The sequence below is a fragment of the Pseudopodoces humilis genome, chromosome 18, assembly GCF_049639895.1.
Source record: "Pseudopodoces humilis isolate 2021_Gansu_Grassland_sample_001 chromosome 18, ASM4963989v1, whole genome shotgun sequence".
Classification (NCBI taxonomy): domain Eukaryota; kingdom Metazoa; phylum Chordata; class Aves; order Passeriformes; family Paridae; genus Pseudopodoces; species Pseudopodoces humilis.
This window is the reverse complement of record NC_142217.1, coordinates 8,939,741-8,961,516: the sequence shown is the minus strand read 5'-3', so window position 1 is coordinate 8,961,516 and position 21,776 is coordinate 8,939,741. Positions and strand designations below refer to the sequence as shown.

The 21,776-nt window shown below is 38.1% G+C and overlaps 1 protein-coding gene across 3 annotated transcripts in view; it reads right to left on the bottom strand.

Annotated features, from left to right (window-relative positions):
- Window positions 1-11,722: 11,722 nt before the first annotated feature.
- CPPED1 (calcineurin like phosphoesterase domain containing 1) overlaps window positions 11,723-21,776 on the bottom strand; it is a 40,594-nt gene continuing 30,540 nt past the window's right edge. For all 3 annotated transcript variants that reach the window (XM_005522900.3, XM_088064385.1, XM_088064386.1), the window contains exon 4: window positions 11,723-13,015. In XM_005522900.3, the coding sequence (XP_005522957.2) occupies window positions 12,789-13,015 (227 nt within the window). In that variant the 3' untranslated portion in view covers window positions 11,723-12,788. The remainder of the gene's footprint in view (window positions 13,016-21,776) is intronic.

The following is a 21,776-nucleotide window of genomic DNA, read 5'->3' as shown; positions in this document are numbered from 1 at the left end:
AGTGTGCATCTTGGAGCCTGAAAATCTTAGGATTTCTTTTTGTTTGTTTGTTTGTTTGTTTCTATTGAAATACAGCAAAATGAAGTGGCTTTTCTTACTTGAGACTTGCATGCAGAGGAATATGCTACCCAATAGCAGTGTGAAGGACATTATAACCTGCTGCCATGTGACATAGTTATAGAGGTGGTATATGAATATGAAATTATTTCAATGATCTAAAGTTTCTTCTCTTTTTCAGCATGTCAAGAAATAGAAGTATTACATGTGCTTAGGGCTCTAATGTGATTATGTATCCACAGGATACCAGGATTTAATGTGTTGCACAGAAACTTTAATATATAGTATTATGCTCTTGTTTACTGTATTTGCAATCACTGTTGGGTTGAAAAGTTGATCTGACTCTAAAAATAACATATATTTAATTTTTATTTAAAAAAGAGAAAAGTGTTCATTGATCATCATGAAAGAGGTATCACAGTCAATGAAGCACATTGTAGAAGCATAATTAGTCAGATGATGATCTGGCATGTGCAGGAAGAATGTAACAAATTTATCAGTGCGTCTGAAGCAAGCTAATTTGGCTGCCTTAATCTATGTTCCATATAATTGTTATGAAAAGGAGAGTAACCCAGTTTAATTTTAATGTTCAAAAAGCCAAGAGAAATTGTCAGTTAAAATTAAAAATAGTTCAAATCAGTGAGATAATATCAAAACAGGGCCCTGAAATATTATTCTAGCCTCAGTTTTCCAGAATCCAAAGTAGTAAAAACTCCCAGTAATTCTGTAATTTAGTTATGATCATAAGCACTCTTTAAGTTAGATTAGAAGTGGAGTTGCAGATGAATGTTTCTTATTACACCCCTTAGGCTGCTTCTTTTTTTCAATATTCAGTTCTGATAGCCCTATATGCTGACAGTTCTTGTATATACAAAGGAGAAAGCTATTTGGAGGGCAATGGTTAGGCTCATCCTAATGGATGGTTGTCAAAATTACTTTTCCCCGAGTTCTTGGCCTGTAATTCTAAACACTGAACTCAGTGATACTACAGGTCAGTCTCTATTCAGATGAAAACCCCAGTGTCTAAACATGGGCATTTGAAAGCAGAAATGTATAAATATTTTTGAAACATTAAAGTCTCTAAGCCAGCATTTGCTTTCAGAAGTGTCACCTTTCATATGCAGATCTGTTCTCCTCTCTCCTGGCGAAGTGAAAATAACCAGTCTTAAATAACTAGAGATACTACATTGTAGGACTTAAGTAAAGGTAATCAGCAGACAAAATAACTTGCAGTTACTCACTTTGATTCTGTTCCTTTGCTCCACAGCACAGCGTGGTCACTGCAGTTCCTGATCATCTTAAAGACATGATTCTGAGCCTGTGCAGCTCTCCTGCTCCTTCCAGTGCAGCACTGAAAGCCTGGCTCAGGCTGGCAGTCTTCCATCTAATATCTTCACTGTTTGCCAGGACTTTGCTTTGACTGAAGAACTTAAATGGGATGGAATCACAGAGACTAGGAGGGATGGCTGGTGCTTAGTTGACTTCGAAAACCTGGTCTGTTATTGACTGGGGCAGCACCAAGAAAAGCAAGCATTTGTCACTGAAATTTTAAAAAATAATTGTAAAAATATCAGGCAAATGTCCTTCTCCCTAAGGAAGGCAACCCTCTTCTACCACTGGTCATCCCCAAATCTGCTACTAGGTAACTGATGTAGAGGACTAACAGTGAGGGTACTCTGTGTGTTTGAGAAATACCACAACAGACACAGAGCTTGAAAAACATTTACTGGAAATGTTCTGCATCAGCCAAATGATTCTGCTGTCTTTTCTGAGACCACACATACACACTGTCCTCCAGAGGTGCTGCCCTATTTTCTCTCTTCAGCCCTCAAATGGATGGAATTTGGGGAGTACATTTGCTACTGGCACAGAAATAAATGTCAGGCTACAAATTCTTCCATTCTGTTTAAGAAAACCTATTTATCACCACAATGGTGGAAAAGCTTATGCAATTCCTCTTGTATGACTGAGATGTACTCTGTAACATAGAAATGTTAATGCTTCCTGCTGCTTTTAAAATCTGTGCCTCATTTTGTCTGTGGGTTTCAGTCTTTTGAACAAATGCTTTATTATTTTTTTTTTCCAACTCAATCATCCAGATTTCTTTAGTTCCCATTCCACCTGGAATGGAAAGAAAAGGAAACGTTGACTGAAAACTACTGTCTGCTAAAGGTGAATGATCAGATCAACATTTCTTGAGACAAATGTTAGAAAGAGCTTTATAAAGATTTTTATGATTTGTAGCTCATTGGCAAGTTTAATCAATAATGGTATGGAGGCTTTCAGCTGGGCCTGTCTGCAAAGATCACGGTAGCTGAACGAGGTGTCCCTGGAGTGTGTTGGGCTGCATGGCAACGTTGAAGAGGCTGGCTGTGCATTAAAGCACACTCTGGTATGGTTAAAAAAGTGTATGTGTTGAACACAGATATGAAAAGGCCTTTTTTTCTCTCTCCCTCCATGTGCACACATTTCCAAAAGAAATCGCCACTGTTCTTCAGACAGAGAGTGCTCTGTGCTGCTGGCAGTGTCATCAGGAGCACTGATCAGCTTCACAATTACCAATCCAGCCAGCTGATCAATGTACTTTATCAACTGCCTTCATCTCTAGAACTCTCTCAAGGGCAGGTACTTTGTCTTTCAGGAGTTCAGCCTGTCATCCCAACAGATCATCTGTTTGCAGCAGAAGGCATTAGGGGATCTGTACTGTTTTTCATATCTCAAACTAGTATTTTGCTTGCTTTCCCTTTAAAAAGCATCATCCAGCAGAAGGTGGAAAACCTGCTGCTGGAGAGTGAAGTCAAAGGCATGTGATGAGTGCAACAGCAGTTGGAAGCATCCCTCACTGGGAGCTTCTCTTTGTTAACACCCAGTGCAATTATGTGTAAAGATGAGGGGGAGTTATAATTATGCATTTTCTGAACATAACACCTCATAAGATCATTGACAGCTAATCAGAAATTTCCAAACTTGTTCAGCATTCAAAGACACTTTGTAACCAAATGTAAACTTCAAATTTACACCTTTATATCAAACCTTAGGCAGATTTTGTTTTCAGGGGCCTTTAATTAAAAACACTGGAACTTCAGAGGATTTGAAATGCTGAGTAGTTCCATCTTGCTCTAATTCCTTTAGAGTAAGCACAAGAGCTTTTAGAGAAGGTTCAATAATTTAATTCACTAATTAGACCTATATACATAAATATGTTCCTAGCATTTGATTTGCCTGTTCAAAGTAGCAAAGTTCTAATTTAGAAGCAGGGTAAGGAAATACAATTTCCTTCCACATGTTTTGTTTGGGGTTAAATAATAGGTAATAAATTTCCCTTTGCTACTTTTACAATGTTCCTGGTGAAATTTAATGTCCAGGAGCAGAGATGATGACAGGCTGACATTTCTGAATACAGCCCTTCCAAATAGTTTGATACCAGGTCAAGTAATGAAATTAGGATATTTTTGGGGATTATGAAGATTTTAATTTCCTTCTCCTTTGATGTCACTTAGAAAGGGGCTAACAATTCCAGCACATCAAAATGTTTTTGAATAATGTTTCGGAAGGCTTTTAGAGTCTTAATTTGAGTGAAATTTGGTTCTACTTTGCAAAGGCTGTAAGACTATTCAAACACATAAGGCTTTTTAACTAAAAAGCTTTCTTTGCTAAATAGTTATTTTTATCAAGACTTTTAATGCATTAAAATGCATTAGTCACATGTCTTATTCAGTACTCAACACTGAAATAGTACCTGCTCAGGGCTGAGGTGATAAAAAGGTGCAATGCACATATTCAGTAGTACATTAGTTGCTGTCATTTTTCCAGTTATTAGGCAGAGTTCAGTCAAGGAAAGTTTTGTTTGAGGAAAAAAAATCTACCTGTCTATCCTTTCTTATTCTTGCTTCTTTATTAAGCTTCTAAATGTGGAGAGCCAGCTGGACAATTTTCCTATTTCTGGGCCTAGGTGTTAATTCAAAATAATTGTATTGAATTTAAGTTGTCATAATTAGTGTCTAAATTCACAAGAGCCTCCTGGAAACTCAGCTTACCCTGTTCCCTCCGTAATGCTTCAGTGTCTCACCCTGTAAGAAACCCTGTGCACAGTTGGAGGCTGTTTCTGCAGTGAAACCGCTGGACATAATTTAGCTTTCTGGTAGTATTAAAGTAATGAGTCAACGATGAGCATAAATGTTGAAGAAAAGGTACTGTGAGTTCCCCAACTGAGAAATAAATGGTACCGATGGATGTGCTCTATATTTGCAAGGGTTTTATTGTGTTGAAGAATGCAGTTTCTAAGTTGTTTGTGTTTTAGCTTGACTGTTCTTGTTAAATGAGAGATTTCACAATGAAGCCATTTTTTCACCCCTGACCTAGCAAACACTGATGTTTTTAAGAAAACAAGTTGTCATGATTTCTTTAGGGGAACTCTTTCCCATGGCCTTGAATGAGGCCACTGCAGTATTTTCCTGCAGAGAAGACAGCTCATGTCTACAGCCCCAGATGGGCTGATGGGTCTGATGGGCAGAATAATAAAGATGTAATTGCATTCATCCATGCATTCAGCGTAATAATTAAAAACCCTCAAGTTTTGGATTTTTAAAATTTGATAACATCTGGAAATATTTCGCTTAAATGTTTAGAATTACTTCTACAAATACATTCCTTGTTGCACTAATATAGAAACTTCTTGCAATGGAGTATTTCTAGCATTGATATAAAGAAGAAAAGAAGATAAATATCTGAGAACAAAGATACAAAACTGTATTGAGACACCCCAGAAACAGATACGTAAGATATTATATCCTTATACAATAAAAGTATATTGCACAAATTCATGTTCTGCTTGTTTAATGTATGTAAAAATTCAAAAGAATTTAAAAAAAAAATTGTGATTTTTAAGCAAACTGTAAGTTCAGAAGGTAAGAAATAAACTTTACTATTAAGTATTATGTTAAGGATTTGTATACTTAATGACACTTCTAGAACTGTCAGAATACAGTCCTAATTATATTCTGTATTTTTCAGGGTAAGAAGTGATTTATTTACCTTAAAATATATTAAAATAAAAATTAATTAAAATTAAAAATTTATCTGATTTGCCAAATAATTCCCTTTATGTTTATTATTTTGTAATAGGCATAATATTCACCAGTTAGTCTATGGTGTGTTGGAAGTACTAATGCTACTACTCAGAGCAAACTATGAACTGGATCATTTTTTAATATTACGCTGAAAAATTCTGAACGTTGCCATCAAGCATCAGTTTGATCTCTGTCTCATTAACAGACCTTACTTAAGATGTCATTCATTCAGAGTTCATGGGAGGAATAATTAAATACCCTTTGTGTGGTAGTTGAAATGGTAAAAACCACAAGTGAGCCTAGTGGGAAGATCAGTAAGAATTTACAACATACCTGGGAGATGAAGGCTTGCACTGAATGTATGCCTGAAGCTCTGGCTTTGCTCATCTTTGAGACAGAGTGACAACAGCCAGAGGAGAATGAGGGAAGTCATCAGTAGTAATGAAAGGATTATCTCCCCAGGAGAAATGGGGAATCTTTCCAGTGTTAATACACAATTTCACTGCAAAGAAATGCTTGAGTTGAACAGTTTCTCACACTAAAGGACCCAACTAATTCCAATACTGGCTTGAACTTTACTTAAAAATCAAGAGGTCAACTCCTGTGGCTGTGGTTAAGGGAGATTTGGTTGTAGAGCTGGAGTCTGAGCCTCTGTCAGATCTCTGAGTCTTAACTATGGTTTCCTGGTTTACAGCCACCTACAGTTTTTCTTCTCAGCCTCTGCAAGACTGTGTCCTAATTTCAAACAATATCTTCGCTATGTTTCAGTCCCCAAGGACAGCAGCTACACCAGATTTAATTAAAACTGGGAATGCTAATCAGCAGGTCCTCCTGTAACTGAGAGATTTCTCGCTGTCCTTAAGTTAAGTGGCTTTTGCCTCCTACCACTGTGGGAAGCACTGAAATAGCGCTCCTGGGCGACAGATCCCAGAGTCCACAGTGCCAACGTTCCTTACCTGAAACTTGGGAACACCAGCAGGTTCATTCAGGGATAGTTTGCCTTCAGATACATCAGTGGAGAGGTTGCATAATTGAATTCTGTAACAAATCCCCCTTCTACATTTGCAAATCATAAAACAATATCAAGACTTTTACAAATGAATATGTGTAAGGAAATAAAAAGAATGTTGAGTAACTTAATGCCCTTCTCTGCACTGAACTGGATGGCAATTATACATTATTGCAGATTTCTGTTCAAGGCTGAGACCTTGATTAGCCAGACTGCCCCTAAGCAGGGTAGGCACTTCTCTGGTCTCTATGATCTGTGCAACTGGATTTTCTCCCCAGGGTGTGCAGTATAGGAGCACAGGTGGAAGTAGATAATGTCCTGAAGTTCAGCAACTAATCATGGAAGTCAACAAGGTGAAAATTTACTTTGTTGCTTTAAAGAAAGAGGGGGACAGTGAGGAAGGGGGGGATCAAGTGGAAATAGTTAAGTAGTACATGCTTAATCTTTCACTGCTGTAGTGTTGTGTAAGAGTACAGAAATTTCATGGGTTTTACTTTACTTCCACAGGAAGTTTCATGTTTGTATTTAATTTCTGGGAACCCAAGGGCAAAGCAAAGCAATTAACATGTTGAAGACTTAAAAATAAACTTCAGAAGCTTCAAGTGAAATACCTTTAGCTGATTAGTGTTACAATGCATCTTTAATGAGAAATAAATGAGGATTGCATTGTTTCTTAGGATAAGGAGAGTTGTTAGATATCTGCACTGATAATAGAGGGCTTAGAAATAATCTGTGAGCTGCTTTTCTAGAAGAAAATAGGAAACTTCTACATGGCTTAGTGCACAGATAAGAAAAACAGTGAAACAAACACATTGTACAAGTTCTTTCCGTAAAAAGCTTACTGCAAGGTGATTTTAACATAGTCCTGTCGTTCTTTGGATTGTTTAGACACACCCCTTGGTATGTATCCATGTTTCTCTATTTTTATCCAACGGCTAGTTTTTCTTAAACTCTGATTATATTACAAACTGATTTGTATAAAAAGTGCAGGCTGTAAAATGTAGACTTCTGAATGACCCACATATAAAAAACTATCTCCACTTGTACCCACAGCAAACAAAATTCTATGGAAAACAAGGCTCAGAAATACTTCACAAAATATTTCTTTACAGTTATCCTGTCATGACTGTGTACGAAATAAAGGGAATATGAAAAGTCCTTTGATTGGGAAGATTGGCAGCATCTATGTTTTTAAATCAAATGATTTTTAAATATGCATGAATTTATTGTCTTGGTTAAGTTGCTGCACAGTAAAAAGGAATGCTGTTCTCTGAACAATAATTGGGTCTGTCTCAGCTCTCAAATTGGGTCACAGTAAACAGACAGAATGCCCTGGTATTTCTTTCTTTTACCTTGCTTTCTTGGAAAAGTGATTGAAACTGTAATCATTACTGCATTGAGGCAGTGTACTAATAAAAAACAGTGTTCATCATGAATGATAGATCCTCTTCTTTTGTCCTGTTTTTGATGGTATTGTATTGCAGAGCACCTTAAAGAACAATGTAGAAATCTGCAGTCTCAAAAAAATATGCTGAGATGCACTGAATGAGTACAGCAATCCCAGTTATTGCTGGAGTTTATTTTTGGTAATAACCACTTCACCTTCTGTATGGGACTGTAGTAAAATGAAATAAATTTGAATTATTAATACACCATTCTACAGTCATCATATTCCTAAATATGCCAAATAACATTCGAAATATCCCCAAAAAGGACTGAGGGTGGGGTGAAGGTGACAATACTGTTCTATAAAGCTCATGTGCTACATCACTTCTCTCCAGTTATATCTCCAATTGCTTCAACAATTAAAAAGGCTGGGAAGAGCTTTTTAGAAGGTTGTAGCTGTTACCTTGTGAGCCATAGCAGGAATGCTGTGAATCAGCCAGGCCTTTTTATGGGAATATGTGCACCCTGAAAAAGGTACTGTGGGATCTCTGAAGGATCCTCTGCCTGGTGTGAAAAAAGTGACAAGGGCAGTCGGGGAACTTTCCTCTATGGGACACATAAATGTACAATATTTACAATATTATACACAGCTGGTATTTATGTTTTTGATAACAGTGAAAATGTATTGATGTTGAATTGCTGTGAGTATCCAGCACAGGCAGGGAAGTTAACAGCCTGCAGGAGTGTCCCCTAGTCCTCAAGGGTGTCAGGAGAGGATGCTATCAGCTTCAGCCAAGGAGGGCAGCCAGTAGCTCAACAGTGGGTTGTTTCCCACTTCGGTTTAATTTCTTACCCATGTCTTCATCTTCTGACTTCATGGGGTGACAGCTCAGGCCCTGACCTCTTGCCTTCTGCCCCAAGCTAACTGAACTGAGTTACTTAAGGAATCCTGGGAAGTGAACCGCAAGGATTAGCACAGTAGGGACCTTTTCAGTCCTGGCTTCTGCTCCTGCAGGACAGGATGAATCCCCTGGTGCAGTTACCTGTCTCCAGCTACAGTCTCTGGTTGGCCAGAGTGTGAAAGCAGCTTTTACACAGCTGAAGCAAAGTAAGGTGGTCCTACCTTCTCCTCACTGGCTTAGAGAGAGCAAGACTCAGAACTAATAAAAGAGTGAGACTAAGTTCAGCTCAGACTTTGTAAACAAAGTGACAGAAGATTCATTGTCTTTGTGCTGTGTTCTTTTATCTTTGTCTCACATGTATTCAAATACAGTCACTGGTGTCCTACCTGGAGTGGTGGTGACACAATTCAGGAAATCCCTGGACAGGCAGGTTGCCCTGTGCAGGGCTGAGGATCTTGGTTTGTTAGAGCAGTATTAACTACCTTTCTGTATTGCTGTGTCTTTTATATATGGAAGAAGGTGAGAAAGATTTGAATACAGATAATGCCATTACCAGTTAATTTAAAAGGCCAAATTGTGGTTTTTAACAGTGTTAGACCTTTCTAAGCAATGTTTGAGAAAGATAATGATATATTTAGAAAATGGATGTTTCAATTTCTGGCTGCCCAAAAGTGACATGACAACATTATAAATTTAAATACAATGAGGCTTTAATGGATCTCCTAGAGAAAAAAAAAAAGGAAAAAGAAAAAAAAAGGAAAAAGAAAAAAAAAAGGTGTTTATTAGTAGAAATGTACTAAACTATCTGCATTTGACAAAGTGCTAGTGGAGAAAATACTTCTAGAGAAACAAATGAAAATGTCAATTAAAAAAAGTAGGCTGAGTTGTGGGTTGTGGTTTTGCTTTCGGTGTTTTTTAGTTGTTTTTTTTTTTGTTTTGTTTTGTTTTTTAATCCTGAAAAGAAGTGCTGGGTATGTTTTCTGTGTTGCTTGAAAAGCTTTTGATTTGTCTGTGTTGCCTTAGTTCTGTGAGTGTTGGGGGTTTTCTGGGGATGGCCCTTCTGTATCTGCTGCTGCACAGGTGTATTTCATTTAGGCAGGAAGCTAGTTTAATATGCTGGTCTAATGCTTTTTCTTTATTATATGTTTTGTTTTTTCACTTTATTTAGGGAGCATTTTCAAATGAAGTGTCCACAAGCACAGTGCCTGCAGCCTAAAGCACCTGGCTTTGCACTTCCATGCATGCCATGATGTGATGTTTTCTATGTCAGCAGAGACATCCCTGGTAATTGCAGAATACTAGTGAAGTGGAAATTCCCTCTTTACAATTTTTTGATGCTTTTCTCCCTGGTGACTGGGAATCCTGAGGTGCCAGGTATTGTCAGGGTTTGCTTGGTAGGCACGCTGGGAACTGGTGTGTGTGTGAAGATTGCCCTTGCTCTAAAGAATATTGCTGTGTTCAGCTGGAGTCTGCACAGAAAGGCTCAGGGAGGGCATGAAGAGAAGCAGCTTTTTCTCAGTGTTAAGCAGTGACACGATGAGTGTGAGCCTGCAGGGGCAGACACACACTTGTGCCATGACACACAGGGAGAGCTGAGCCCTTCTAAGCAGTGAAATGTTTAGGTTTTACTGCTGCTGTTTTGATTTGCTTTCACTATATCTGTCTTCAATTTTTTGTCTCATAGCAGAATAAAACCAGCTATCTGAGGATAATGTCTGAAAAAAACAGACACTAGGAACCAAGCTGCTGAGCTGAGTTAAGAAAGGTAAGAAGGGAATCATCAGGCAGTGACCATGGCACAGGCAGTCTGCAAATAGAAGTGGCAGGAGAGACTTCTGCCAGTGTAAAAAAATGTGATGAAGTTTTAACGAGACATGAAGCGTTTCACTTCTGTTTCTAATCTCCAGGAGCTGAATACTGTAGGCCTATAAAAATATTACCTCAATTAAAACCTGAAAGACGAGATACTGGACCCAAATGCACTAAAGGCAAGCAGCAGGCAAACAGAGTGTACTCACGTCCTAATGACTTTTTGGGAAAGTCCAGAAATAGTGTGTTCTTAAATCTGTTTCTTACACTGACGTTGGAAAACCAGGATTTCACTCAAAGACTTTGTTCCCAGTCATTTGCCTCATGTTCATAGGTCTCTCCCTCAGACTGTACTTAATTATGTAGTATTTGGTTACCTTCACAGGTTGCTCTGGTGTTCTAATGTGAATTTTCCTCATTTTATTAATAAGAGTCATCGAGGTTTATCTCATCCTTTTAGCAGCCTAAGAGAAACCAAAATGAACTATAGTCACTTGATGCTTCTTAATCTCTGCCCAGCCTCTTGAGCCCACAGCAACACAAGGACTCCCTTGCTCTCTTGTTTTATCAGCACTTAGAACTGTTAGTGACATCTTGCTTTAAAGAGTCATATACTGACACTGACAGAGAGTTACAATTACTAACCCTGCTGGAGGTACCAAAATCATGTCTTCAACATCAAAACATGTTGTTTTAAATTACAATTAGGGTCTCCATGGGTGAATTGTTTCATAATTTAACATATTTTATTTTACTTGACATAAACAAGATTAGGCACCGTGACAGCAAGGACCTCTGCCATTTCAAATTAGTTAAAGCATTGGTATTAATTCTAAATGAGCTAATTACACTGAGAAAAGTGAGGAAACACAATTAGTCATTTATGATGGTAAAAAAACATATTCCCAGCTTATTTTTGTAACTTTTTACTACATAGTGGAATCTCTAGCCACAAACTATGGTTAAATATCCTTCCCATGATTGTATTATATGGCTTTAAAATGTTTCCTCATTTTCCACATTCTACTGAAAATGAGACTGTGAAAATATTCAGCTAAGGAAAGGCAACTGATCTCTCTTAATCCAACATTACCTCTGCTCATGGGGCTGCAGTCCCCAAGTGGCCCTGTCCAGCTGCAGGTACAGCCACTTCACTGCTGCAAGGCACTGCTACAGAGGTGATTTTACAGTCTCAGAAGTTCCACAAATCAGTCTTGAAGGAGACTCCTTGATAAACTGTTGTGACTAAAATGTAATTAAACTGACTCTTCAGCACAGCATTTGATACCTCTCACCATATTTAAATACCTGTAATACCCTCTAGGGAACACTGTTGTAAGTGAGTACATACATAAAACATGATAGAATGCATTAATGATGCTCACTGTGTTCCTCCCTCTTCAGGTGCCAAAGCTGCACCAGCTCCAGATCCAGATAACCCATGGCCTGGATTGTAATGTGTTCAGCTAAATACTTAAAACCCCAGCAGGTACAAGTTAATTACATGAAGACTTTATTTCCAACAAATTAGATACACTTGCTAAAAAAAGAGGTGGATTGCAGCATGTAAACTATTTCATAAATTTGTTTTTAAAGACTTACTGCAGTCAAGAAAACATACTTTTTAGGGTTTTCAATATTCTGTAGCATTCTGTACTGTCTTAGAGTAAAGCATTCTACATTGCATTTCTAAATCAAAGCTCTCCACTTGTCTAGGAATCAACAAAGTGACTTCTGATTACAGTATTAGATATACAGAATATTCTCCCCAAGCAATTATTCCGACTTCCATAACTAGAGCCAGAATATATGCTAATTGAATGGTAGTGAAATTTCAAAACAGAAATAGTTGTTTCACCTTTAGTTTCTGTCAGTGACATTTATATCAGCCTCATTAGACTTTTCATTATATAAAACTATATAATGGAAACTATAAAACTATATAACATTATATAAAACTTTGTAAGAGATATAACAGAAACCCAAGCTGTGACTGCAAACCAGAATGTGTCTGCTCTCTGTTGCTCCTGGCTCTGAAGAGCTAAGAAAGTAAAGTGTGGGAAATGGGAGAAAATATGACACCTAGGTAACAGGAAATGATCCAAAAGTTGCTAAAAGTCAGCAGGAGTCTGCTGATTTCACATTTTTTGAGCTTTATTTCTGTAAAAATGTGTCCCATTCATATTGTCCAGGAGGTAACAGAAATTACTAAATTAATTAATTTTTTTAAAAAATACCCTCTCAAGTTTAAGGGTTATACAGACACCAGTTTCTCTGTAATAAGAAAGTATTATCCAGGAGCAAAGCAAAAATTCTCAGAACTGTACTTTTCACTGACACATTACCATACAGCTCTGCTCTTCTCCCATACTCTTCATAGGTCTCATTTTCAAAAAGAAAAACATGTCAACAACTTCCTTGTTATTTAGGACAACAACAAACTGAGAGCTGTTCTGGGACACTGCAGTCAGAAATCTGTAGTTCTGCTTGGGGAAACTTTATGAAACTGTTTATATTTATCTAATATGGAAACACATCTTTTGACACAGCCTACTTTTACTTAGCAAGCATATCCAGCAGCTCCTTCTCTATACCATGGCTGCCCAGTTCAGTTAAACTGCAGTATCTGTGCACCACCTTCTCCTCTGTCACAACCACCACTCGAAGGCCGTGTGTATCCTGTCCCAGCTGACATCCTATAGCCGATGACACCACCATTTCCAGGCCTTTGTAGGACCCTCCAGCATTCCTATGGTAATGCCCAGAAAAGACAGCTCTAATGCCTGTTTAAAAAAAAAAAGAAAGGAGTATGTATTTAGTTAGCACCTTACAAATGTCACATTTACCTTCATTCTTTAATGGCTCATCAAGCATAAAGTTAACATTAAACCACTTACCCAAACTTGCATTTTAAACAAATAATTAGTAAATAGTAGTAAATAATTATAATAGTAATAAATAATTAATCAAACTTCATTGTGCTCTACCAGCTGTGTTTAGGGTTACTGGACTCTTGAGTTCTTTATGCCCATTGCAAGATGTGTTTGTTGTTTCTCCACTCCTTTGTCTAGAAAGGACAGTCCAGAAGCAGCTGATTAAAATGAGATACCTGCCTAGAGAATGATGGGACTGAAACGCAGGTTGAAAGGAGCAGAGAGCAGAGCTGTATTTGTCAATCAGCGTGAAGAAAATTTACTAAGGAGAGCTTAAACCTGTACACCCAAGGCCAGTGACCTTAAAAAAATAAAGGGGGCAAGACAAACAAAAAACATACATGAGAAAATAAGCTGTAGTCATTTCACAAGACATTGAAGGTATTGCAGATTGAACAGAGCCAGGTACATCAAAGAAATCTAATAAAGCAGAAGAGGTTGTGAGTTTTAAGAAGAGGGGCAGAAGGAGGAGCAGGCAGGAAAGGAAAGGTTGACACCTGCAAGAGTCAGGCTTGGAATGACATGAATTAACATTTATCAGGTACGGGGACAAAGAAGGCAGGTTGGCTCTGATTACCCTCTGTATTTTTAATGACTTAAGGCTGTTCTGTTTCCTTTTTTTAAAAAACAGATTACCTGTATTTTGGATTTTATTGAAGTAAGAAATATGGAGTTTTTACAGAAATTCTGAAGCAATTTGAAATTAAATGAATTGTGCCATCCTCACCTCCAAACTGGTAATCACTACTTTTTGTTTCCACTGTCATGCAAACACAAACAAACAAATGGATAGACACTGTACTTCTTACTCTGCATGGCCTTTTTGATTATCTTTACAAGTCAGATTCATGCTGCCAAACAGATTATCTTCACCTCTCCATATCTGATAAATTTTAACAGATAGGCTTTACTACTACAAAATGATGAAATGCCCTTGAGTCTGGGTAAAAAAAAAAAGTCATCTTGTTGCTAAGAACTTCTCTTTCCTGTCAAAGTCTGCAAACCCCCTCACAAGAGAGCTGAGAATGCAGCTTCCTCCCCAAGAGAGAACGTTCTGCCCTAGACAATGCTTTTCAAAGCATTCTCAGCTTATTCCACCCTCCTTTGCCATTTAGCCTTTCCATGCTCTGCCCCATAGTACAGCTGAGCACCACACTGAACAGCATTTTGGTAAAAAAATATTCATCAGTTTTCTTGCTAATTTAAGGTAGTGCATATTTTATTCTGAATGGAAACGTGGAGTTAGTATAAACAGCTAATTTTACAAACAGGATTTGGGATTATGTTTTGGCAATCTTAGTTTAATGTCCTTAGACCTTTAGTCCAGAATCCTACAGCTTCCTGAAGCTGTATCTAAAGCTACTTTATAACAGAAGAATTACTGGACCAGAGGGCTCAAAACACTGGAAATTTTGTTGGCAGGCCATTTGTGAGACATTACAACCTTAAATGATGTTTAAAAAATAAAAAGCTAGCAACAACTGATTTTGCCTTCATACAGTAGAAACTCCGGAAAATCGCAGAGGCAATTTAAAGCCAGAGAGGTGTAACGAGGAATGTGCTACAACTTCACATGGAAATCCTTATTTCTTTAGCCAGGAAAAACCTTCCACATTTTCTCCTGCAGTAGATTTAGACCTCTTTCACAGAGATAAAATGAAAGAGAAGTAGGTGAACCCATCTTAAGACAGCTGGCTAACATCAATCCTTTGCTTTTGTGGGAGTGAATGATCTGAAGACTGATATAAAATACATAAACTTGGCTCAAAGTACAGTTAAAAATTCAGCAGCTTGGAAAGCAAAGTATAAATTATTCTGCTGTGTGTCTGGTAAGAGCTACATGGGCTTTCATATTTCAAATCCAAGCCCTTCTCAAACAGCAAATGCATCAAGGTAGAAAAAGAGAATGAAGCCACCTTGTCACTGAGCAATGGTACATGGGCCTTGTCAGCTCCAACTTGTCTGTTCCTCTGTTTTAGTGTAGCAGGGCTGATTATCCTGCTGCTGGAAACACTCCTCTGGCTGTTGCCTGAGGGACACTTGTGAGTAAGACTGCAGGACAACTTAGGGAGCTTGCCTGGACTCAGGTGCACAAACCCAGCAAAACTGGTGAACTGTTTTTATATCTTGGGATGTAAAAAGGGAGTTAGTGTCCCTTAAAAGGTAGTGGTGGAGTACAAAAGTTAGTGATGCTGTTACTGTAACAAGGCCTTTTCAGGATTTTCCACTTCTTCTGCAGGTAAGAAGAACTATTTTAGTCTATGAAAAAATTAAGAACAAGTAAGAATTGTAAACTCATAGTGAGGTGCAAACTTATCTGACACACTTTTAGTAAAGAAGTATCTGGAAGGGAATTAAGTTCTCTCTTTTTACTGGAAGAATCTGTGTCCTAAAGTAGCATCTTCCCACCATCCAGAGAAGTTAACATTTCAATTTAAAATAGGAAAAGAAGCGAAGACTTTCCGTCATCATATATGTAAACCAAACCCTGACTAAGTGTAATTAGAAGGACAGAGGATACAAAAGTCATAAAGGAACTGTAGCTATGCTAAAGAAAAAAAGTTCCACTTATCTGATAATTCAAGGATAGATTCTGAGAAACCCACCCTAGACAGAGACAGATATCAGTAACAATTTTTTCCCAGACTTCAGTTTTCAGATACTCTTTAGTGCTAGTATTAACTCTTGTTATTGCTGGGTTACAGGATGTTACACCTTGTACAAGGAAACAAACAGCTCACTGCTGTATTGACAGGGGGCTCACTGATGGGGTTTTTCTGCATGAGCACTTTTCTGTTCACTCAGCTGTACTGCACCCACTCTGCGAGTTCACACAAGGAAGAAAGCTGAACCTTTCACAGCAATAATACCAAGATGACAAGGAGGCAATTTACTTTGCTCTTGCTTTTGATCTTTAACATAAAAAGAATCTTAGAGATGTATGCACTCAAATTTAATTTATTAATTTCAGATGTTTTCCTGAAGTAATAATATCATGTTGCTAGCAACAGACACCCTCACCGCTTCCTCCCCATCCCCCCAACTCTGCGAGGAAAGAACAGTGTCCTGGCAGACCTTGTTTTTATAGGCCACTTTAATGTATCCCCAGGTCAGTTATATGCATCCAGCTATACACTAAAACATACAGTCCCTTCCTACTACAACAGAAGAAAAAAAGGTAGAGCAATGATTTTTGTTTTTATTGTTGGGTTTTCAAACAGCAGCTGGAAGAAGCATTGATATAAAAGCCGTATGAAATACTAAAAAACTCCTGTGTAAATAAATGTCCAAAGGACAGCACCTTCACAGGCATTCATTATTTATTTTTTTTATGAAATATGAAGTTATTTGAATTTAAATATGACTGGATGTTTCACAATATCCATTTACTAAAAAAAGCTGGATCCATTACTGCAAGACACTATTCATACCTAATGGATTATTCATTAAAGAAAAAATGTACTGAAATCAGAATAAAGTAAAAAACTGTGGAGACAGTTATGTTAAAAAAAAAAAAAAGCAAAACAATCCACACATCCTGTCTCTGTGATCATCATCATCATCTGATGTCAGACTGCATAACAACATGACACAGATTACAGAGTATCTGATAAGGAAAAAAGGTCTGAACTGCCAAATCAGTTTTTTATCAGGACAGGACTGGAAGCCAGAGATACAGGGCAGGCTCCACCAGTGCTGGGTACCAGGTCTTGTCCTGTCTGTGCTAAAACTTTGCTTGGGTCAAGAAAACACCTAAACCCACTGAGCTTCATGCCTGCTACCAAACATGAGTTTTATGAATCAGTCAATATGCAAAAAAAGTCAGTAGCTTTGTAAAAAAAGGTTTAGATATAGGAATTGCTTCTGATTTTAGTAAACCAAAGCTGTTCTCCTGCCATGCAATTTAACATCATTTTCTGATCAAGCATAAAATGTCCTTTTTAGTTCTGATCTGAAAAAGCTGAATCTGAAAGAAAAAAAGATTTTCCTTTTCCAAAGATCTGATGATAACTCTTTTTCCCTTGAGAATAATGCATCACTACTGAAGAATGAAATACCTGTTTTGGTACAAGTTGTTTGAGCCCAGAGCAGCACACCTAGCAAAAATAATTCATGATGTAACAACAAACCAAAACAAGGATTGTTCAAGAGTCATGTGATGAGATGTAATACTTAAATACGTTGATAAGCCTTAGACTTTTCATCAGCTCAACCATGAAACAAGCATATAAACACTTTGGTTTTATGCTAATTCACAGACTGCACTATGGCCCTTGGGGCTGTAAGGCCACAGAGCACCCGTGGCAAGGCAAGACGGGAGTGCTAGGGAGGGGAATTACCAGCTCATGCAGTTCAGCATGCTGCCTTTGATGCTACCTGTTTCATAGGCAGAATCTTTACAGCACAACTCAATTTTAATAGAATTTCATGTTTTAATTTGGATAGTTTTTTTCAAGTCAAAACCACATTATAAAACACTTGACTCACAGTTTCTACTGCAGACATTTTTCAAAAGGAAATCAAAAGTGCCTCTGATAACTTTCCTCCCATCTCTTGTTTCCTGTGTCTGCTTTCTAATGCCAGCTCATCAAATAAATAGTAGAGCTTCACCAAGCTCTTGTTGATTTGCATCTTCCTCACTTTAACAGCTTTGGGAAGTTGGACAATTTTTACCAGCACTTCTCATCTTCACTTTTTCTATTGGTTCTCTCTCTTGGCTTTGTGACCCACACCAGCACTATATATTAAAAGGTGCTTTTCTTACAGGGACGGTGTAACAGGTACTGTTCCACTGCCTCACTGACCTGACAAGAAAAGGTGTCAACACAAGTGTCTGAGACCTGCTCTGGACCCTGCACAGAAAAGGCTGACACAGAAAAGGATCAGGAGGCTCCAAGGGATCCAAGCAGCCTCAGAAACAGCTGCCTATGTACAACCATCACATCCTCAAAGGCTGCAGCAGCTCTGATTTCACAGAGTTTATTCTCTGTAACTGTGGCTATCTTACAGCACTTCTGAGCTCCTAAGTAACCCAAAGCAGAGGAATGTCCTGAAAGAAACCAACACCTAACTGAAATATTCACTACCTTTTTCAGCCCTGAAGATACTGAAGAAAATGAGAAGAAAACTTTAGCTATCCTAGTGTTGTTAGCACACTATTGCTTTTATTTCTGACAAGAACCAGGTGAGAAAATACTTCTATTACACAAAAAGAAACTACAACTGAGTATTGTGCAGGAGGCAGTTTGTCTCTTAGCAGGAGAAGCTGAGGTAATTTTACAGAATTTTCGAAGTGCAGCATACTCCTACAAATTATCATTTACCACTCAGAAAAACCCTTCTGTGGCACCAGGGAAAAGGGTCAGCATGATTTTGATGCAATTGCATCCTAAGAGGCATTTAGCTGTGTTTCATGGGCAATTCCCCTGGGAGCAATAACATCCCTGCCTCAGCCTATTGTGCAGCTGCAGTCCCATAACTCCCAGACTTCCAAGTTCCCTTGGGACTCTACTTGTGTCTTCTGTACCTTAGAAAAACCTAAGGACATGGAAGACTGGGCATGTTTTCAACTCCATTTGGGCAGGAAAGAAAGGGGACTCTGGCCTGCCTTCTCTGTGTGGCCCAACAAACAGCCACATCTTTTCTATTCAGTGTTTTGACCAGCCTTTCTATTTCAGTAATAGTTAAATGTTAATGTCTCCAATTTAAACAAGACATGCTAGCCAAATAATCTCTTTGCTTTATTAAACAGACAGGTGTATTCTGTAACCATGCAACAGTAAGATTGTGAAACAGGTAACACCCCTTTTCTTAGCTTCTTGAAAAATTTACTGTTTTCTAGTTTAATTCAAGAAATACAGACTGAGCCCCAGTCTCTAGGGAAACTGAGTTGCAATGACACAGGAAGAAAAACAATGCACCCAAGTTTACCTTTAAATATAAAAAATCCCCCAAGAAACATGCACCTGGGAAACAATTTTTCTCACATAATCAGATAATACTGGGTTGTAATTCAGACTTGAACTAGTTTAAATTCCTGACTCCAATTTCTGTAATTACACTCACTTCTATGGCTTGATTCCAAAACCTCCTGAATTCAGAAGAAGCTGTTTTCCAACTCTAGTTCCAAATGTACAAACCCCATTTTTGAGGCAGGTTAACTGTGTCCAAAATGTGACTGACCTCGCCTTAGCTGGAAATCAAACTGCTCAACCCAGCACTATGGACAGAGTGAAAATATAGGAAAAAAATTACCAACATAAAAATAAACCAAAGAAAAGCAAGCATATTTTCCAAATTAGGAGGAGAATGCCTGGAATAATCAGCATAGGCAATCAGTAGCATGCTTTATTTAGACTGAGCCTTCAATTAAATAAATGCTTTTCTCAGCAAAAGCAAATGAGACTGTAAAAGAAGGAGAAGGCTAAATTAGTGCAATATGAATGACATAATAAATATGTAATGGGTACAGTACAGACCTTGCCTCTCTTCCCATGCTCTCTGTAGAGAATTTTGGGAAAAAAAAGTGGTTCTTTCTGAACAATGAAATTTATCACATGGTTCAGATTATCACCTTTTAAGTGCTGATTAATGAACTATTTTTTACAGTAACTACAGACATGAATCAATATTCACTGCATTTCATGTACAGGTTGATGGCTCTCCACCCAGACTGCAGGTGAAGTTCAAAGCAAACAAAAGAAAGCATTTCTTCAGAGAGCTGTGAAACATTAAATTCCCTCCTGCAGACCATTGTGAAAGCTGTCAGTTTCCACAAATCAACTGAACAAATCTAGAGAGGAATCATTAAATTGCATAATGTTGATAACATTAATATGAAAAATTCCTGTAGGTGGGAAAAGGCCTGGAAAGCAATACCATTATGCACTTTTCTATCATGTGCCCTTCACAAGAGTTTGGGGAGTAGGAGCAGCAGGAGACTAGGGCTATTGAGACCCTCATTCTGGTTCCATTACTCTGCTTTTCAGTTAGCTGTTCAAGTTTAATGATAAAATTAGATTTTAAATAGTTATGTTTATCCAAAAATCCCTGAGTACCACATAAATCACTTTCTCAATCAAGGACCGAAGAGGACAGACTCAAAAAAGCTGATCCCAGATACATTTGTCCCCAGAAGTGCAGGAGCTAGAGAGGAGCACCAGTAGAGCCAAAGTGGAAGCAAACAAGTAGAGAAGCAGTTCTGTAAAAACATTAAATTGTGTTGGAGGATCTGAATTTTATCAACACTTGTGCCCTGTCATAGTTTTCAAAGAGAGGAGAACCAAGGAAGTATCCAGGCAGAGGGAGATGCTACTCTGAGATGTGTGTGTACACCCCCACACAGGTAAGAGTACATGGGTATTTTGTAAAAGGAAGTGTTTCTGGCAAATACAACCATTTAAGTCATATGGATAAATTGATCTTGAACATATTCCCTGGAATACCAGGCACAAACTGGCTTTTCTTTCTTCCTTTCATTTACAGAGTATAGCTGCTGTCTGAAGTGCTGAACAATGTGGTCGGTTCAAGAGTAGTACCTGTTCTTACAACAATTTTGCACTCCAAAATGATGTTCTTTCAGCTTCCCTACAAGAACCACATTAACCATTGGCATTTTTTTGTGCATCTTTTTTCTCCCCCTGGGCATGTGGTGTACCTCATCCTTTCAAGACTCCAGTGCTACACTAGGAATGATAATATTTAGAAGCCTTTGAAAACAAAATCTCTTCAGTGGAATAGAGTCGATTTTATCTCATTGCAATTTCAGAGTGCTCACATTGCATCATCTGCCAAGTAATTGTTACAGCAGCAAACAAAGATGTGAAAGCATCAGTCACTGTTAACTGCTCAGTGCTCAGGCAGTTCTCAGACCCTGTTATCAGAAAAAAAAACCCAATGATTTTCCAACAGAGCACCAGTAGAAGGAAACAGTCCCACTGGTAAATATTGGGGATCAACATACTCCTTTTCATAGGCTCTTTTGTCAGCCCTCAGTAACATACAGAATCGTTTTGTGTAGCCCTTTTGAAGCTCTCTGTTGGCCTTCCTCCTCAGAAGAACTGTATGAATAAAAGGGAACTGAGTAATTAGAATTTACATAGCACAGCTCTATAAACATCCCAATAAAAAAATCCCATGCACTCTTGTTTGCAAACATTACCCTGCAAACGTGCAGGAAACCTCTGCCTTAAATTTGCTTTGTACCCTAAAGAATCACGAGTTTGGTGCAGCTGGTGGTCAGTGGGTCTGTGTAAGCAGGAGACAAAATATTGTTTTCAAAAGTGTATTAATGTTGAAAGCTTCTTTCTATAAGACAATACTAAATAGAGCTATATAGAAAAGGATTTTAGTGTCACTTGTTTTTCCTATATAATCAGAGGAAAAACAGTAGGCACAGCCAGAGGGTGACTCCAGATCACCTAATTAGAGCACTGGGTCTAAATAAGCCTTTAGAGGTCCTGTCTCTAGAAGGTCACTCTGTCCTTCAAATTCATTTTTGTGAATGCCTCTTGTGACCTTCCAGTGGAATTTACTTCCTGGTTTTGTTACTTTTTTCAATTTGAAAGTGATGCTTTCTCAGAGAGCTGACACAAACCCCAAACAGTCCCGG